Below are 16,840 nucleotides of genomic sequence, written 5' to 3'. Positions count from 1 at the left end.
TAGGGAACGGCATTTTCTCTCTGTATTACTTACATTTAAGATCATTTCTCGAGATAAAATGTAAAATAAAATGTGGAACAGAGTACTTTTTGCTACTTTTTTTTGTTCAATATCGTTTTTCATCTTTGTCACTCGTCGGCAATACAATGCATCAATTTTGCGATAAAAAAAAAACTAAACTATTACATCATATCAGATAGAAATGTTTCAATATTCCTCTTCATATATTGAACAATTCATTTTAGTAACAATAAAAAAAATCAAGCCCATTTCTAGTTTTTGCATTACCTGCGAACATCTCTTTTTTTTTGTGCGCGTATACAATTCATTGTGAATCAACAAAGGAACTACGATTGGGCTCACCAATTGTTGTTATTATAGAAATGGGTGAACAGCATAGAATTTTTGGGAGAAAAAAAACACGTCAAACACATAAGAGGAAATAAATATTATATTATTTGATAACTTTATTAGATTTTTTTTCTCAATCTCTGTATCTCGACGCGGTGCGTTATTTGATTGTTAAAGCGGCTAATCTTTTTCGGAATTTGATCGATGTGACCGCTGAACATACATAGGAAATGCCGAAATTTATAGTGATTCAATCACAATTTCATTTTTTAGTGAAAAAAAAAAGAAACAAAAGTTGCTCGTTGCCTTTGGTATTTTGACGAATGTTTTTTTAGAGAAAGAATATTGCACAATCACATTATAAAAAATGGTTTCAATGAAAACTATTATTTATTCAAACGTTTTTTTGTGTGCCTAGAACAAATGTCCGAATGAAAAAGAATCAAATAAAAGCATTTGTTTCAAACAAAAAAAACTATTATAGCAAAAACAGTTACCGAACAAAAAATGTGTGTAACATAAATAATTTCTTCCCAAAGCATACTATATTTAATTGATTGTAGATGTCTTCGATTTCCCCAAAAAAGAAAACACCGAAACCAGATAGTGAGAATGCCATTGAAAATCCAAAATCGGTTGGCTAACCAAACAAGGAAAAGCAAAGCATTTGCTTGGTGTTGCACCACTGTACGTATGTATTGTTTGATGAGCGATTGAATCAAAGGCAACCATAAACAAGGGAGGCGAACCAAATATGTAATAGCGTCACACCACTAAAACCAATACAGACGGCTTGGATCTAGGTTCTGTGCACACACAGAAACAAACACACGCACACATGCAGCTAGCCCACTTCCACACTACAAACTGCGCCTATTCGATACATGTGCCGTATTTCATGTGCAGCATTCAATGCATTTCGCACCAAATGGATCGAAAAATACGACGACTTCAATGTTTTTAATATATATAATATCAAACATTGTCTTTCTCTTATTTTTCATCAGGCCTTTGTATGAATGGCATGGACGCGCGCGTTATTTGGTATATACTACTTCAACAACAGTGGTATATTTATAACGAAGCTGTGGCATGAGAGTCGTGTTTTCGGTTCACCCCTTAAAATGTATGATGACGACGAAAAAATTAAATAATATTATGGGCAAATTGAATATAATGCGAATGCACACACTATTTAGTTTGCAGCGGCAAACACACTCACACACACACACACACACACACATATATATATTATATGTAACAACAGTAGAATAAACAAGCTAAAATCATGGCAACAGAAGAACCCTCTTTGCAAATCAACAACCAACTTAACGGTATCTTTTTTACTCTCTTACTGTTGCTTCCGTTTTTTTTTTCACTTCGATGCGGTACTCCTCAGTCAAAGTGATGCGAATTTGGTTACTTCGTTCGATTTACATGTTTAAACGACCGTGTGCTCACTCTAAATCGGAATTTTTTTTTGAATTTGTTAACGGAATGAATGCAATCTGACAGATCAACATATGGAATAGAAACAATAAGGGTGGAATTGAGAGATTAAAATACGAATTCAATATACAATTGTATCAGAAGCATGAGAAACAAAATATGTTTCATTAAATATCCAAATGGAAAAAAGGGCAAAGACGAGTCTAATACGGGATTTTGAGTAGGTGAGAATTGATACAATCCGTTAATATCATAGTCTTAGATAGGGAATACTTGCAGAGGGTCAAATGCAGATTCAAAATGCAAACGATAAGCGATGAAATGAATATTTAGTCGGAATACTGGAAAGATGAGAATGATTTCATCGTCTTTTTTTGTTGAAATTTTCCACAATTTTTGCCATTATTATTCATCAAGACAAAGCAACAAGCAGAGAAAATACTTTCTATTCTATAAGAGATAATTTGGTGAAATTGCCAAAGAGAACAATACAAAAAAGAAGATAAAACTGTTCGAAAAGAGTAAAAACACAAAATAATGTTCTATTCACGGCATAATTATAAAGAACATTCTCCTCGTTCAACACAAAAAAAAAATCCATCCAACGCAATAATGTTAATGTATTCATTCGTTTATGGAAATCTGATGGCGTCAATGTATATACAAAAGGAGCGTCGCATAAACAAAGATGACATCGATCTGTGCTAGGATCTGTGTATAAAAACCATTTCCTCTTCCATTTCAAATCCGCTCAACAACAACCAGCCGCTACTATCTTAAGGAAACAAGTACTCTTTTTTTGCGCCGTAAACAAAGCTGCTTTTTTCTCACCGAGACAAAACATCGGCGTCTTTGTGTACAGTCGGAATGTGTGTTCGGCAAAGACCAAAAGACGTCTCAAATGCTAACGGTATTGTGTCATTTTTATTGTATTGCAATATGGTACACGAACGCATAAACATAAAATGACTAACGTAACTCTATCTTTTCTTTTTCCGGCTTTCATTTTCATGTAATTTATCCGATAAGAATTGATGCTTCCATTTACTCTTTTAGCGAAAGGCGCAAATCACTTTTAATTTACCTTATCGATGTGAACATCGGTTTGAAGACTTTTGTCATAAATTCGACTGATTGAATTTGGCATCTTCGATGCGATTGAAAGACCAGCTAAACGGGGTTTTGCGGACACAAATCCATTCCCCATACAATTTTATCTAATGCAATCTAATTTTGTTTTGTTGTCATTTTCTCTCTCTCTCTCTCTCTCTCTCTCTCTCTCTCTCTCTGTCTCTTGTTTTGTAATCGATCACCATCAACGCAATAACAATAACACATTGATGTCTTCTTCCGATTTCAGCATCGGCTTTATTTACTCTTTTTCTGACCTGCGTGTGAACGTTTGCCAATTTTCTCTCACCAAGTCGGAGCAAACACATCGATTCGATCGCACGATAAGATGACAGATTTTAAGACGCATTAAACCAAATGAGAAAACAAAACGCACACGTTATCTTTAAAGTAAACATCGCCGACATTATAATGAGAGCACAGTACGTTGTGATGAGAACAGTACTTTTAACGAATGCCATTCACATATTTGAGACTCTATAGAATTATGGAACGCCATTAATTTGATTTCATTCAGTAAATGGTAGAACTTTATGCGATTTATTTCTTCTGGAATTAAAATGCCTCCGAATTACTCGGTCGTATCGTTTTCATTTCTCGCTGTAACTCACTGTGTTGTGGCACACATTCGATTCAATTAGTTCTCAACGTCATATTGTTAGTATGATAGATATAATATTTCACATAATTTAGAAAACAAGTCGAGAAAAATCTATGTTGCCTTGAAATAATTCTCATAAAAGATGAACTTGATGCTGCAATTTAAATTGAATCAACTTTATTACATTTTTTTTTTCTTGTTGTTATTTGTTCCTGAATTAATTCTTTCAATTAAGTTATTTTCTATCGATTGGAGCAAACACAAATTGCACAACTGTTCGGATTAATTCAGTCTGTGTTTGGCAATTTGTGTTGCTGTAATTGTTACAGGTATTGGAATATATTTATTTTAATTTTTCATTTTTTTTTTTTAATGTATTTTAGCTTCTTCTCAGGACGATCCTCATGATTTTGGCCGCCAAAGAAGGTAAATCAGTTAAATCCCAATTAAACTCATGTATTCAGTTGGATGGTTTTTAAAAAAAATTAGGACAGGAGAAGAATGTACGAAATTTACTTGTAAACCCACGTATTGATGTGAATGCACTAGATTCTCAAGGCAAAACATGTTTGCATTATGCAGCAAAAAAGGGTAAACATTTGAATTTGTATGAATTTAAGCAGAGATTTTGCACATAAATCATATTCATTCGTTGCAATTTTCAGGATACGCGTCCATTGTAACAATGCTTATAAAACATGGTGCAGATATCGAAAAGAAATATGAAAAGACCGGAGTAGCACCGGCACTCTCATTTTTGCCATTTCTCAAGGTGATTATCTAAAAAGAATTACCCAAGTTTAGAATGTGTGTCTCGAAATTGGTTCATTTATTTAGGTCACGAGGACGTGGTGCGAATTCTATTAGAAAACGATGCAAATGTCAATACCGACGACGATCTTGGAATAAAAATATTACGCAGTATTTGCCGGGAATAAAAATGTAGTTCAATGGCTCATTGAAAATGGCACCGATATTGAAAATAACTATGAAACGACGCCGCTGGGAGGGCTCATACCGCCGCTGATGTTAGCATCCATAAAAGGTATGCCATTTATTGCGTGTTCGGTCAATTTTATCCAGTTCCAAATTCCAGATTAACATTTAATGTTCATATATAGGTTATGAGAAAATAAGCAAAATTCACCTTGACTACGGCGCTGAAATAAATAATACAATCGTTGTTAATGCTTCAATACGTAAAATCATGAATGAAATTCAAGTGCTCGTTGTCGATTTATTCAATATTTCTTTAATTAATCTAGGTTTAAGTATGGATAATGAAACGACCTATAATTTACCAATTCATCTTGATCGCACTTCTAGCATTCATTTTGATGCTTACGCAGGTGACTTAAATTGAGAGGGGAGGGAATTATTTCATTGAAAATGATTTAGATTTATCAAAGAAAATATTTCATATTTTAATTCATTCGAAGGTTAATTCATGACTCATTGGTCAAATTACTCATTGAATATGGTGCATCACTTAATGACGAATATACAATGTACACACCACTCTGGCCGCCAGTGAATGTATGAGCCCTCCCAAAAAATGAATGAAAATTATTCATTCTTATCTCGAATTTAATAGGTCATTTAAATGTTACTAAACGTCTTCTTGAAAATGACGCAAACATCAACGATAAGGTGCACGGCGGCAGAAAAGCTTTAAAAGGTATTCAATTGACTATGTGAGTTGAATTATTTTAAGTGGCTGTAATATTTCGTTTAAAGGTTACATAAAAGAGATCAGTTTGCTCATTGAACGCGGTGCTGATATTGGCAATGATAATAACATCCGCTGCAAAAGGAGGTATAAATTATAATTATGACACTTAAAAATGTTGACGATTTATTTTCGCTATAAATGTTCAGATAGAGAGGAGTTCTTTTATTTTAAACCATTTGGAACCGCTCTTCATTTGGCCGCTTGTGAAGGCCATGAAAATATTGTTGTGCTATTGATTAATTACGGTGCGGATGTTAACAGTAAAAATGACATTGGTGAAACGAGTTTGATGGTAAATTTGAAAATTGTGCCCTTTTTTTCGATAAAAATGTCATTGAGATAAAGGAATCGTAAAGCTTGCTTGTAGGAAAGGTCACCAAAATGTTAGTGGAATTTTGATTGAACATGGAGCAAATGTGAATGCATCACTTTCCAGTGGCAGAACAGGTTAAGATTTTATTTTTATTTAGAGTATTTAAATTTTTTTTTTAATTATATTAATTATAGCACTCACAATGGCCATTCAAAAAGGTAAATTTAAAAAGTAGAGTTTTTGCAATGTGTTTTTTTGCTTCGTGAGAAGTTAGTATTAAAATGGCAAAATGCCTTTTTTTAAAGGTCATTATAATATTGTGAATTTGCTGATTGAAAATGATGTGGACATTGAGAGCAAAACGCTCTATTATGAAACGCCATTGATGGTAAATTTAAAAAATGTGCACTTTTTTTCGATAAAAATGTTATTGAAATTAGGGAATCGATTTAAGTATGGTAATTAAGCGATACTTGATCTTTTCAGCTCGCTTGTAGGAAAGGTTTGATTTGAATTTCGTCAATCGATTTCGTTTTCATCAATTCATTCAACATGAGTGGATAACATTTTGGGTTTCAAAGACATTGTCCGATTGCTAATTGAAAGTGGGGCCAACATTCTCTTCTTCGGGTGGTGGTGGTGGTGGTGTTGTTGCTAGCGAGTGATGATAATGCTCAATGCATTTCGTTGGTGGTATTCGATGGTTCACCAATAATAACAGTTGATGGCGATGTCGCACTTGCTTCTCCTTTGTCTTCTTCTTCTTCTTCTCCTTTTTCTTCTTCTTCTTTGTCTTGATGGTTTGATGTGGCATTGTCAGATGCAGAAGTCTCGGCTATGGTGGCATTGACCGGAAGGTGTTTCTTTATACACCTTTCGCCATTTGAATTTCGTTGATGTCCATTTAAATACCGCTTCGAAGAAAATGCTCTTCCACATATATTGCACAAGATGCTTTTCCCCCGGCATGTTTTGCGTTTTATGTGCTTTTCAAATGAACCTTTATGGTTGAAAACCTCTTTACAATCAAGGTTACATATGTATATTTTCGTCGCTTTTTTCGTCAGTTTATTATTATTTGGTTCCTATAATTTGTAAATGGATTTAAAATCAATAAAATATATTCCATAAACTCTTTAAAAAATATAGTCATAAATGAAAAATATATAACAATTGAATATATTAAGCAATGAGCGTATAAATCAAATAAGCCGAACGGCACAAACTAGCCACTCTCTCACTGACCTCTTTTTCTATGTTGGTTTTTTTTTCTTTTGATTTGTCCACCACATCATCATCATCATCTTCATTGCTCTCTAGCTTGCTGCGTTTGTTTTGCGCATCTTTCGATTCAACTCTTCCCTGAGATACTCGTGATTTCTTTCCGTGTGGTTCACATACATTTGTATCGTTGTTCTCATAAAATTTATTTAAAATATTCACCGAATTCGATCATGCACGCTTCGCTCCATTTGCAATGTTTTCTTTGTTATGATCTTCGTCACTCTCAATTTTGACACGTTCAGAGCAGTTTGACTCTATCTTATATACACGCGTCAGTTGATTGGCCGGAATACGAACTATGGGAATCTCATCATTTTCCACTTCTTCTTCTTCTTCTTCTTTCGTTTCCACATTGGATATCTCCCCGCCAATTGCCTGAACATTTCGAAAAGCAGTCTCTCTGGATGGTTCTGAACTGGTGCTAGGCCTTTCATCCGAATCTTCATCATCGCTGATTTCAATAATTGCATTTGAGTTGTTATTTTCGTTTGAAATAGGAGCGACACTTCTACTTTCACGTTTAATATACGAATATTCACATTCAAATCTGGAGTAAACTTCATTTAATCTAAAGAATAGGAAGGAAGATAATGATAATAATATAATGAACGGCACAATAATACAAAATTCATGGATGAATTACCTCTCAGTTGAACGCTTTAGACAATATCTCTGATGTTTTTGGTGGAACAATTGACCTGATTGTTCGAAATAGTTATTAATATTTCGTAGTGAAGATATCGCTTGGCGTTCAATATTCGTCAACATTTGGTCCAGTTCTTGCATCCAACCATTGGCCGACATTTTCGAACAGCTTCTAGTGATATGATTCTTGGCGAAAATTTAAAGGGAAGATTTCGGTTTTATTTTTGAAACACAAACAATTTAATATAAGGCACAACTTGCAAAAAATTAACAAAATGCACAAAACATCTAAATATTGTGGTAACTAAAGTATAAAATTGAATTCACTTGAATTTCACAAGGTGTTTTCTGAATTTTAAGAGAATTTCTTTTAAAGATTTGAAGCTATTTTACTTCAACAAATAAAATGTAAAAACAACAACAAGAAGCCATTTTGAAATCATTAAGACAGACTAATTATAGCAACTATTTTTATGATGCGCCTATTCGAGTTTGGATCTACATCAAGCAACTAGGTAATGGCTTAACACATTGGTTTCATTTGGTGTTAGCCGTCTGGGAACAGGGCTGTAATTTTCACTTCACACAGAGAGAAAAAATGTGGTATTTTTAATTCAATATTGGTAGATTTAATGTAAAATCAACTAACAACGAATTAAATTTACCATTTTTGACATCTCTGAGGCATATTTTTCAAAAGAGACTATTAGTTGAATAAGTTTTACCAATTGCTTCATTACATTCACTAAATTCATGGGCTAGCATCATCTGTGGTTTCGAAAATTTGGTAAATGTAATGAAGCATTCCGTAAAACTTATTCAACAAATAGTCACTTTTGAAAAATATGCGTCAGAGATGTCAAAAATGGTAAATTTAATTCGTTGTTGGTTGATTTTGTATTAAATCTACCAAAATTGAATTAAAAATACCACATTTTTTCTTTCTGTGCACATCGCACACAATGCTTGTATTTTGAATGTGCACGCACACTTAGTTACAAATTTGCCAACCGCCAAAAATGTCAAACTTGTGATTAAGTGTGCGTGCACATTCAAAATACAAGCATTGTGTGCGACGCACATAGAATGTGAGTGCACACTACTTTGTGCGTGCACTGACAGAGTGAAAATTACAGCCCTGTCTGGGAATCGTATAAAACAAGCTACTATTTTCTGCAAAAATTCGAGTCACTCAAAGAAAAAGAATGGGCTTTAAGAGTTTAAATTAGAATTCATTTTTAATGATAAAAAAAAATTGACCAAAAGAACGTCTTTCATTCAAAATATCTTTTTTTCTATTTTTTGAATTTAATGAAGAAGGTAAATAGCGCGTTATCGAAGGTTATATTTGGTTGGAATAATGCCATTGAAGGTAATTTTAATCAAATCTATTGCATTACAGTGCCTTTATTGATATAACTATATCACTGATTAGCAAATGCACCGATTGTTTGAACAATTTATATTTAGATCCGTCAAAACTGTTACCTACTGATAAGAGTTCGATTTTGATTCATCATTTATTTTCAATGATATTGTTTTCACAAAAGAGTTAAAATAGCAAACACTAGAAAATTGTGAAAGAAATCAATTTTTTTCTTAGTTTATACCATCAGTAGTGCATTGTAATCTGTTGGTGTACGATATATATATTTTATTCGTTTAATAAACAGTGAAAGATGAATACCTTCATTATTCTGCTTATTTTAATATCGATTTTAACGTTAAATGGTGAGTTGTATGGTTCAAGAAATTGCATTGAAATTAATTATAAATAATTTCATTTTGAGCCTTTTTCCTGATTAGAGTATTATAAGTAAATGTGGGAGCATTAAAAATGTATACTTAGCAAATAGATTTTCCATTTCTCATATAGATCAAATGAAGAAATCCAACTTCTTCGTGCTGCAAACAAAGGTAAAGGAAATATGATTTAACCGTTAACTTGCCCATTAAAATAAAAAACCGAACATTTGTATGCAAATAGGTCAGGAAAAAACAGTACAAGATTTGCTTAAAAATGGCACGAATGCAAATGTTATAGATGTAAATGGCAGGGTGCCCATCACGCATCAATAAATGGTACATCACATCATCACATGTTCACATTTTTTTCAGTTTCAATGTATATTTTAGGTAATCAACGAATCGTACGATTTCTTATACAGCATGAGGCAAAAATAAACGTTAGAGACAATCGCGGTCAAACATCGCTTCATTATGCGAATGAAAATGGTATTCATTCAATTACATTAGTTCAAATAAGTGATGTAAATTCAAGTTTTCCGCTGAACATTTTAGGTATCGAAGACATTGTCCGATTGCTAATTGAAAATGGAGCTGATGCACAAATACGAACACCAGGCAATTGCGGAATTAAAACCAGATGTATTCAAATGGCTATAAAATCTGTTTATTCAGTTAGGTTTTACGAGCATCGTTCAGATTTTAAAGAGTCATACATAAATTGGCATTTTCATTTATTCAAAACCAAGTCACTACAATGTTGTGTGTTTAAATCAATGTTGTGTGCATTTCTTGTTGGAAATAAAGCGTGTAAAAAGCAAAAAAAAATATTTGAATCATGCGATTTTCCTATTTAAAACTGTCGTGAACTTGACATATGTTCCTCTTCAAGCCGAAACAGAGATATTTATAAATGTTTTAGTAATGAACCTAAATGGGTACGGTTTTATCTCCTCATAGAATTTAGAGAAACTCTTTAGAACATCTATTTCGTGTTGAATTCTGGTTGTAAACATTCGTCACACATCGAATGGAAAACTCTTAAATCACGAACGCATCTCAATCATTTTCACATTTATTATAGATGTCAAACCATGTCATTTCATTCACAATATTCAAAGCAAACACATTGAATTCATTAAAATGTTTATGTGGTTCAGTTCGACGGAAACGTGTAAAAATTACTTTGAACAGAGAACATTCGAAGATGTTTATATAAAAAGAATATTCTTTTTTCCAATGGAAACTAGTTTGTGTTTGGCATTTGACGAAATCAGTTCGGTTTTTGGGAAAAAATTCATAGCGTGCATTTGAAATGAGGCCTTTATTTGTCGTAATTAGTGTTTATTTTGCTGCAATTTTAGCGGGTATTTCAATTTTTCTTTTAAAACTAAATTTCATTGTTACAATTGAACCGCTTAGAATAAAAGTAGATAATGGTAGAAAGTTAAAAAAAATCTCAATCATAAAGTTCTGTGAAAATAATACTCAATCAAGAAAAAATTAAAAATAAAAGTCGATCAAAAAATGAGTAAAAATAATACTCAATCAAGGGAAAAAGTGAAAATAAAAGTCGATCATAAATTATATTTTCATTATAATCTCACTCATTTGGAAAAATTCGATCATAAAATGAGTAAAAATAATACTCAATCAAGAGAAAAAGTGAAAATAAAAGTCAATCATAAAATGAGTGAAAATAAAAAGCAAACACAATTTATGATCGATTTTTATTTTCACTTTTTTTCTTGATTGAGTATTATTTTCATAGCACTTTATGATTGAGATTTTTTTTAACTTTCTACCATTATCTACTTTTATTCTAAGCGGTTCAATTGTTAGATATATCGACATTTATTTTTTTTTAGCTCCCCAACATCAAGAGTAAGTAGAAAAAGTCAAAGAGTTTTCAACTTAGTTTTGAAGCAAACTGATATGACACGTGTCAATAGGCTTATTGTGATTTTATATGTTATCAGTTCATTGTAAATTTTGTTTCAGTGAGGGCAATATACTCCAAGTGCAACAATTGAAAAACGGTAATTCCCATAAACCACGTGAAAGAATATAAATAAATAATAAAACGTTAAAAGTATTTCAATTATAGATTCGGTTGAAGAAAGTGCACTAGTAGAGTCAGTTACAGACCCGAATAAATTTGAAAATCAGGATGAAGAAACAGCATTCCCTTTGTTTTACGCGGCCATTGTTTTTGGTTAGTTAAAGATTGAAATTTGACTTCAAATTACTTGAAGTTTGAACACAATCAAATTATTTATACAATAATAAAATCAGGTCTTGATGAAGTTCTTGAAACTGCACTCCAAAATGGTATGGATGTCAATTTGAATGAGAAAAATGGCTGGCTTTCAATTCATACCGCAGCAGCCTTTGGTAAAATGAAACAGTTCATCAATCTTAATGCTTCGATCTTAAATTTTTGTTATTTTATCAGGCCAGGCAGACATTGCTGAAGTTCTTATACAAAAAGGTGCAAATGTATCACTCTCCGACAATAATGGCTGGTCACCATTACACGTGGCATCTGCTTGTGGTATTTAATTTAACTTACTGTTATTGTTTTATTTCATTATGCACTGATATCACCGATTAAATTTTGATTAAAAGGACATTCGAATATCGTAAAAATGCTTATTGAAAGTGGAGCTGAAGTGAATTCACAAAATTTTGAGGGATTAACACCAATAATGGCCGCTGCCGATTTTGGTACCAAATTATGGATTACAAAGATATCCCCAATTAACAGACATTATTTTGTAGGTTTGGAAAAGATCATGGATAAGCTCATCATTTTCAGTCCCAAAGTTGAGGTGAATCCATTCAATGGAAGGAGGACTCCATTTCACTTAGCTGCCGAGAAAGGTGATTTTAATACAAAACTATTTTAATCACTTACTTTCTTTTGGTTTTGATTATAAGCATCAAAATTCACTTGCATTATTCTTTGAAGCTCTGGAGAAAGTGGTTACGGTGCTGATTGAAAATGGAGCAGACGTTAAGGTTAAGGATAATAGCAGACGAACAGCTGCTCATTATGCTGCTCAGTCAGGATTCAATCGAATCATTGAAATTCTTATTCGTGAAGGGGCTGAAGTTGATGTTAAAGATCAAAACGGATGGTCTCCGTTAATGTATGCAGCATCCTCTGGTAATATTTCGATTTCATTCAAACTCATTTTATTTCGCAAACATATCACTTCATAATCGTATAGAAAAATAAAAAAAATCCATATTTAGGCGATGAAAAAGTAATTGAGCAATTGGTGAAAAACGGGGAAATCGATATTAACGCAAAAGATAACAACGGAACAGCAATTCTTCATTCATCCACATTTTTGGGTACATTTTTAATCATTACTTCAACCGTTTTATTCATGATCTTATTTTTTACAGGTGATCTGAAAACAGTGAAACATCTCTTACGAAACGGCGCTGATGTAAATATTATTAACAAAGACAACGAAACTGCACTGATGATCGCAACTCTCATAGGTTGAAATTGAGGGATATTGAAAATGTAAAAATATAAACTAATGAATCATTTGATTAGGTCGAGAGGAAATTGTACAACTTCTAGTAGAGAACGGAGCCGAACTTAATCGCAAAGCTAAGAATGGAAAAACTGCACTTGGTGAGTATCAATATGTGTGCGACTGAAAAACCGGAAATAATTTGATTTTATTTCGACCATCCGTCCATGTAATTGCACAATTTCATTAAATTCGCGTAAAATATGTGCATAAAAAGATATTGCTGTGGAAAAAGGTACCCAATATTTTTAATATTAGATATTCGACAAAATCGACTGAAATGTATTCACTTCAGGTTTCGGGAAGATTGTTGAAATACTAGTTGGAAAGGGCTTCGATGTCAAAGACAAAGATGAAAAAACAAATGTGGCGATTGAGAAAGGTGATTTCTTTTATTAAAATTTTACGATTTACAAAAATGTTTAATTGAAGTCTTCAATTAGGTGCCATCATCGATATACTCAAGCGTGGTGATGAAGAAAAGGAAAAAGTCGAGAAAGCCAAAGAAGAGGAAAAAGAACAAACCGAAGAACTAAAGGATAAAACAGAAGAAAACTAAGACGATCTTACTAACAATCATAATTAAAAATATTAATGAATAAAAAATATTGAACATTTCTTGGCTACCATCGTACACACACAAAACAGTAGTAGTAGAATTGTTCAAATGTATTGGTATATTGCAAATTTACCAATAGTTGTTAAAATATCTATTGGTATTTTCATACAATCGTCACTACAACAGCATAGTTGACACTTGTTTTGGCGCGATGGACCAAATGTCAACTGCGCTGCTGTAGTGACGCTTGTATGAAAATACCAATAGATATTTTGACAACTATTGGTAAATTTGCAATATACCAATACATTTGAACAATTCTACTACTACTGTTTTTAGTGTGTACTCAATCGTAATTATTCAACAACAAAAAATAAATTCAATTCGTACATTTAATATTTGTGTTTTATTTGTTGTTTACATTTCAAACTAATGGTATATATCATGACCGAAAAGTCGGCAACAATATTTGGCTTCTTCATCAGTCAGCATCTACACGTTCATTTTTCAATCGAAACTGAACACAATGTTTCGAGCGAAACATAATTTTTCCATAATTTTTCTCCGTACGAAATTCGCTTTCATTCCAAAAATGTCATGCCATAACAATGCGACCGAAAAAAGTGAACAATGGATTTTGTTGGTATTCCGAAACAGCAGGACGTCAAACGAAAAAAAAGTAAATGTTGGAAAAAATAAAGTCATCTCTCGGTCTCGGTCTCGGTCTTTTGTGACAAACAATTCATTTCATTTTGAATTGCACGCACCCGAATGTATTTGTTATTACGACTTCAGCGATCACTCTTCGCATTTTTGTTTTTATCTTCACTTCAACACACATTCGGTAGAACTGTGTAAATCTGCACTTACTACCAGTTGACTTTTATTGTTATCGTTTCGCTATATATATATTTTGTGCTATTCAGTTCGCCTTCGATTATTATTGTCGTTTCGTACATTAGAAATTGTTGACACATTGGAAAAACATAGAACAATAGCATTGCACGACACTTTATTTGGATTTGGCAACGAATTAGATGCGGAAAGGATTGGATTCGGGCTCGTTATTGTGTTTTCCTCCTTCTTAATTTTGCCCATTCTCAATAGACCGCTTTTGTTTTTTTTTTTCACTCCGTGTTTATACCAATACCGGTTTTTGATCCGGGGGCACATCTCGATAAATATTTTCGATTCATTGGAAATTGAATTCAACAAATGGTTCGCTTTTTTTTAAATAGCTGAATGATTACATTTTCATTGAAAACTCAACGAGGTAATAATTGATACGATTTTTTTTGACACGTTTTAATTAGAAAGTGTCCGTAAATTAGCAATTTAATCAGTTGCTTTCACTTTCGACATTCAAACGGGAAATGGAATTTTGACATCGATCATTAGTGAATGAAAAATGACAGAATTTCAATCGATTCTAATCGAAATTCGATCGAGAAAACGGTTTTCAAAATGGAAATGTTTGCAACAATTTAAAAAGTGAATTCGTTTTGTAAAATGGCACGACATGTGGTATGCGTGCAATATAATAAATTATCCCGTTGATGGCATTCATCATAGCATTTTTCACAATTATCATTATTACAATTGCAAAAGGATGTGCAATAAACGAAAAAAATCGCCTCAATGGAATACGGACATCATTAATCACCATCAAATTTTCTTTAAAAATTCATGGCATATACAATGAAAAAAAATTGCATGCATTCGATGCCAAAATATTTCGTATCCACTTGTGAATTGTTTTCATACAATACAAGATCATAATCATTGAATATTGAATGTTTTTCTCTTTTATAAATGAAAATATTGTTGGTGCTGACCAAAAATTCAACATTGTCATAATTTGGTCACATTTGGCATTTTTTGAATAGCAACTGAAAACGGAAATATCATGATGACTTTGTGGAATGGAACACTTTTCAGCATCTGGTGTGGTCAAGTGATGAATATGCTCATCCTCAATGTGTTTCTCTTCTTTCGTTTCATCCACAATTTCAAAGCCATGCACCAGATGATGGACCACCTATCATAATCCATAGCATATCAGTCAGTAAGTGACACCAAACACAGAGAAATTTCAAGTGGCGTGTGAAAATATTCATTAAACAACATGAAAAAAACCCTTTTCATCATTCCACAGAATTAAAGTACCAATTTTTCGTCATAAAAATGATATTTTCCACAGGTTTTATAATTTCTTTTTGTTGAAACGTAGAGAGAAACATTTTTGAGATACATTATGTCAAAAGTGAAATTTAGAATAAATAACGAGCAAGACTTTCTATTCAAATGGTCATCGTGTGCGATCTTTTGATTGAATCAACTCGTTCCAATATATCGATTAGTCAATTATCGACGCATATCAAAATGTTAATAATATGGAAAAAATCGACTATGAATGTTTTTGATCGGTGAATTAGGTCAATCGAAAAGGAAATAAAAGAAGCGAAACCACCATTTGTTGGTGTAACACATTTCCTACAAAAATGCATTCGAATGGTTTTCTTTTTTTTCACATACCTGACGCCTGGTTGAATAAGATCGCCGAGCAGCGGTGAGCATGTTGATCCGAAATAACAACTAATAAAGTAATAAAAATTGATGAGTAAAAGTGCATAAATTTCCATTTTGTTTCCATCATTGAATCGAAAACTCATGAAACCGGAACAATTTAATTTTTGAAGGTCCATTTTTCTCTATTGTCCGAATAAAAATGAATAGAATAAAAAAAAGAACCGATTGATTCAAACTGTGCGGCCACAGCGAACAATGCGTTATAATAAAAGAAACGCCATAAATAATAAAAATTGAATGTTGGTAGTCCGCTTCGAAAATTGAGTGATTAGACGTTGGAGTATTTGGTCGTTCCATCAGTGGCCACGACTATTATTAATATATCAATGAAATAAATAAGTGGTTCGGTTTTTCTTTTGTAATTAATTTTTGTTTTTGTTGCAACGTGTGAGAGTCGCCGGATGAGCGCCCGCACAAACAATACGCCGAACAAATGGTTAGCTGCTCAATTTACTGGTAGAAGGTTGACCGTTATCACGTATGCACAAACCGTTCAGAAAGTTATTGGTAATTTTTAATTATTTTTGAGGTAGAACGCAGAATACACACAAGTTTCACCACTCAAAGCCAACCAATTTCAATCGATTTCCCTTTTTTATGCATAACAAGTTATGGTCGAATAAATTCGACTATTCACGCTTGAAATTGCTAACAAGAACCCTTTTTGTTTTTGTTTTACACGCGCGTCAATTTTTAAAAACAAAAGTGATGTGAACATTTAAAGTGCCTCATTCAATTTTTTTTTACTTTACATACAATCGTCGGGATGCATATCCATTTGCGTTTGAAATACCATTTTCGAATGAAAGACATGTCATTTTACTGTTGAGACACATTCAAATGATGCGTTCAAATGTGAAGACAGCGAAACGGTTAATTGTTATCCAGT

At 32.8% G+C, this 16,840-nt stretch overlaps 2 protein-coding genes across 3 annotated transcripts; both read left to right on the top strand.

Annotated features, from left to right (window-relative positions):
* The first annotated feature begins 3,936 nt into the window (after nt 1-3,936).
* LOC116344921 (putative ankyrin repeat protein RF_0381) lies at nt 3,937-6,074 on the top strand. Its single transcript, XM_031773783.1, has 9 exons — nt 3,937-3,958; nt 4,022-4,123; nt 4,455-4,577; nt 4,654-4,881; nt 5,127-5,210; nt 5,411-5,548; nt 5,772-5,795; nt 5,883-5,965; nt 6,018-6,074. The coding sequence occupies exons 1-9, from the start codon at nt 3,937-3,939 to the stop codon at nt 6,072-6,074; spliced, it is 861 nt and encodes a 286-aa protein (XP_031629643.1).
* Nucleotides 6,075-10,507: 4,433 nt separating this feature from the next.
* LOC116344863 (putative ankyrin repeat protein RF_0381) lies at nt 10,508-13,488 on the top strand. Of its 2 annotated transcripts, none has more exons than XM_031773675.1 (15): nt 10,508-10,619; nt 11,121-11,136; nt 11,254-11,291; nt 11,360-11,467; nt 11,548-11,646; nt 11,708-11,806; nt 11,881-11,979; nt 12,034-12,135; nt 12,224-12,421; nt 12,511-12,612; nt 12,667-12,765; nt 12,824-12,904; nt 13,021-13,038; nt 13,099-13,185; nt 13,247-13,488. In XM_031773675.1, the coding sequence occupies exons 1-15, from the start codon at nt 10,568-10,570 to the stop codon at nt 13,360-13,362; spliced, it is 1,314 nt and encodes a 437-aa protein (XP_031629535.1). In that variant the 5' UTR covers nt 10,508-10,567; the 3' UTR covers nt 13,363-13,488. The 2 variants fall into 2 exon arrangements, with proteins under 2 accessions (XP_031629535.1, XP_031629536.1); XM_031773676.1 differs by having other exon boundaries at nt 13,236-13,351.
* The last annotated feature ends 3,352 nt before the right edge of the window (nt 13,489-16,840 follow it).

This window comes from Contarinia nasturtii, unplaced genomic scaffold (genome assembly GCF_009176525.2).
Source record: "Contarinia nasturtii isolate CC-2019 unplaced genomic scaffold, AAFC_CNas_1.1 Cnas_scaffold_1182, whole genome shotgun sequence".
Taxonomy (NCBI): domain Eukaryota; kingdom Metazoa; phylum Arthropoda; class Insecta; order Diptera; family Cecidomyiidae; genus Contarinia; species Contarinia nasturtii.
The sequence above is the reverse complement of the archived record's forward strand: the minus strand, read 5'-3'. Positions and strand labels throughout refer to the sequence as shown.

Bases quoted from the DNA above. Each gene is read 5' to 3' on its own strand.
- LOC116344863 (XM_031773675.1), top strand. From the start codon at position 10,568: ATGAGGCCTTTATTTGTCGTAATTAGTGTTTATTTTGCTGCAATTTTA. The intron at 12,422-12,510 runs GTAATATTTCGA...ATCCATATTTAG, and splicing joins AATGTATGCAGCATCCTCTG to GCGATGAAAAAGTAATTGAG. The intron at 13,186-13,246 runs GTGATTTCTTTT...GTCTTCAATTAG, and splicing joins AAATGTGGCGATTGAGAAAG to GTGCCATCATCGATATACTC.
- LOC116344921 (XM_031773783.1), top strand. From the start codon at position 3,937: ATGATTTTGGCCGCCAAAGAAG. The intron at 4,124-4,454 runs GTAAACATTTGA...AATATTACGCAG, and splicing joins GCATTATGCAGCAAAAAAGG to TATTTGCCGGGAATAAAAAT. The intron at 4,882-5,126 runs GTGACTTAAATT...CGAATTTAATAG, and splicing joins TCATTTTGATGCTTACGCAG to GTCATTTAAATGTTACTAAA.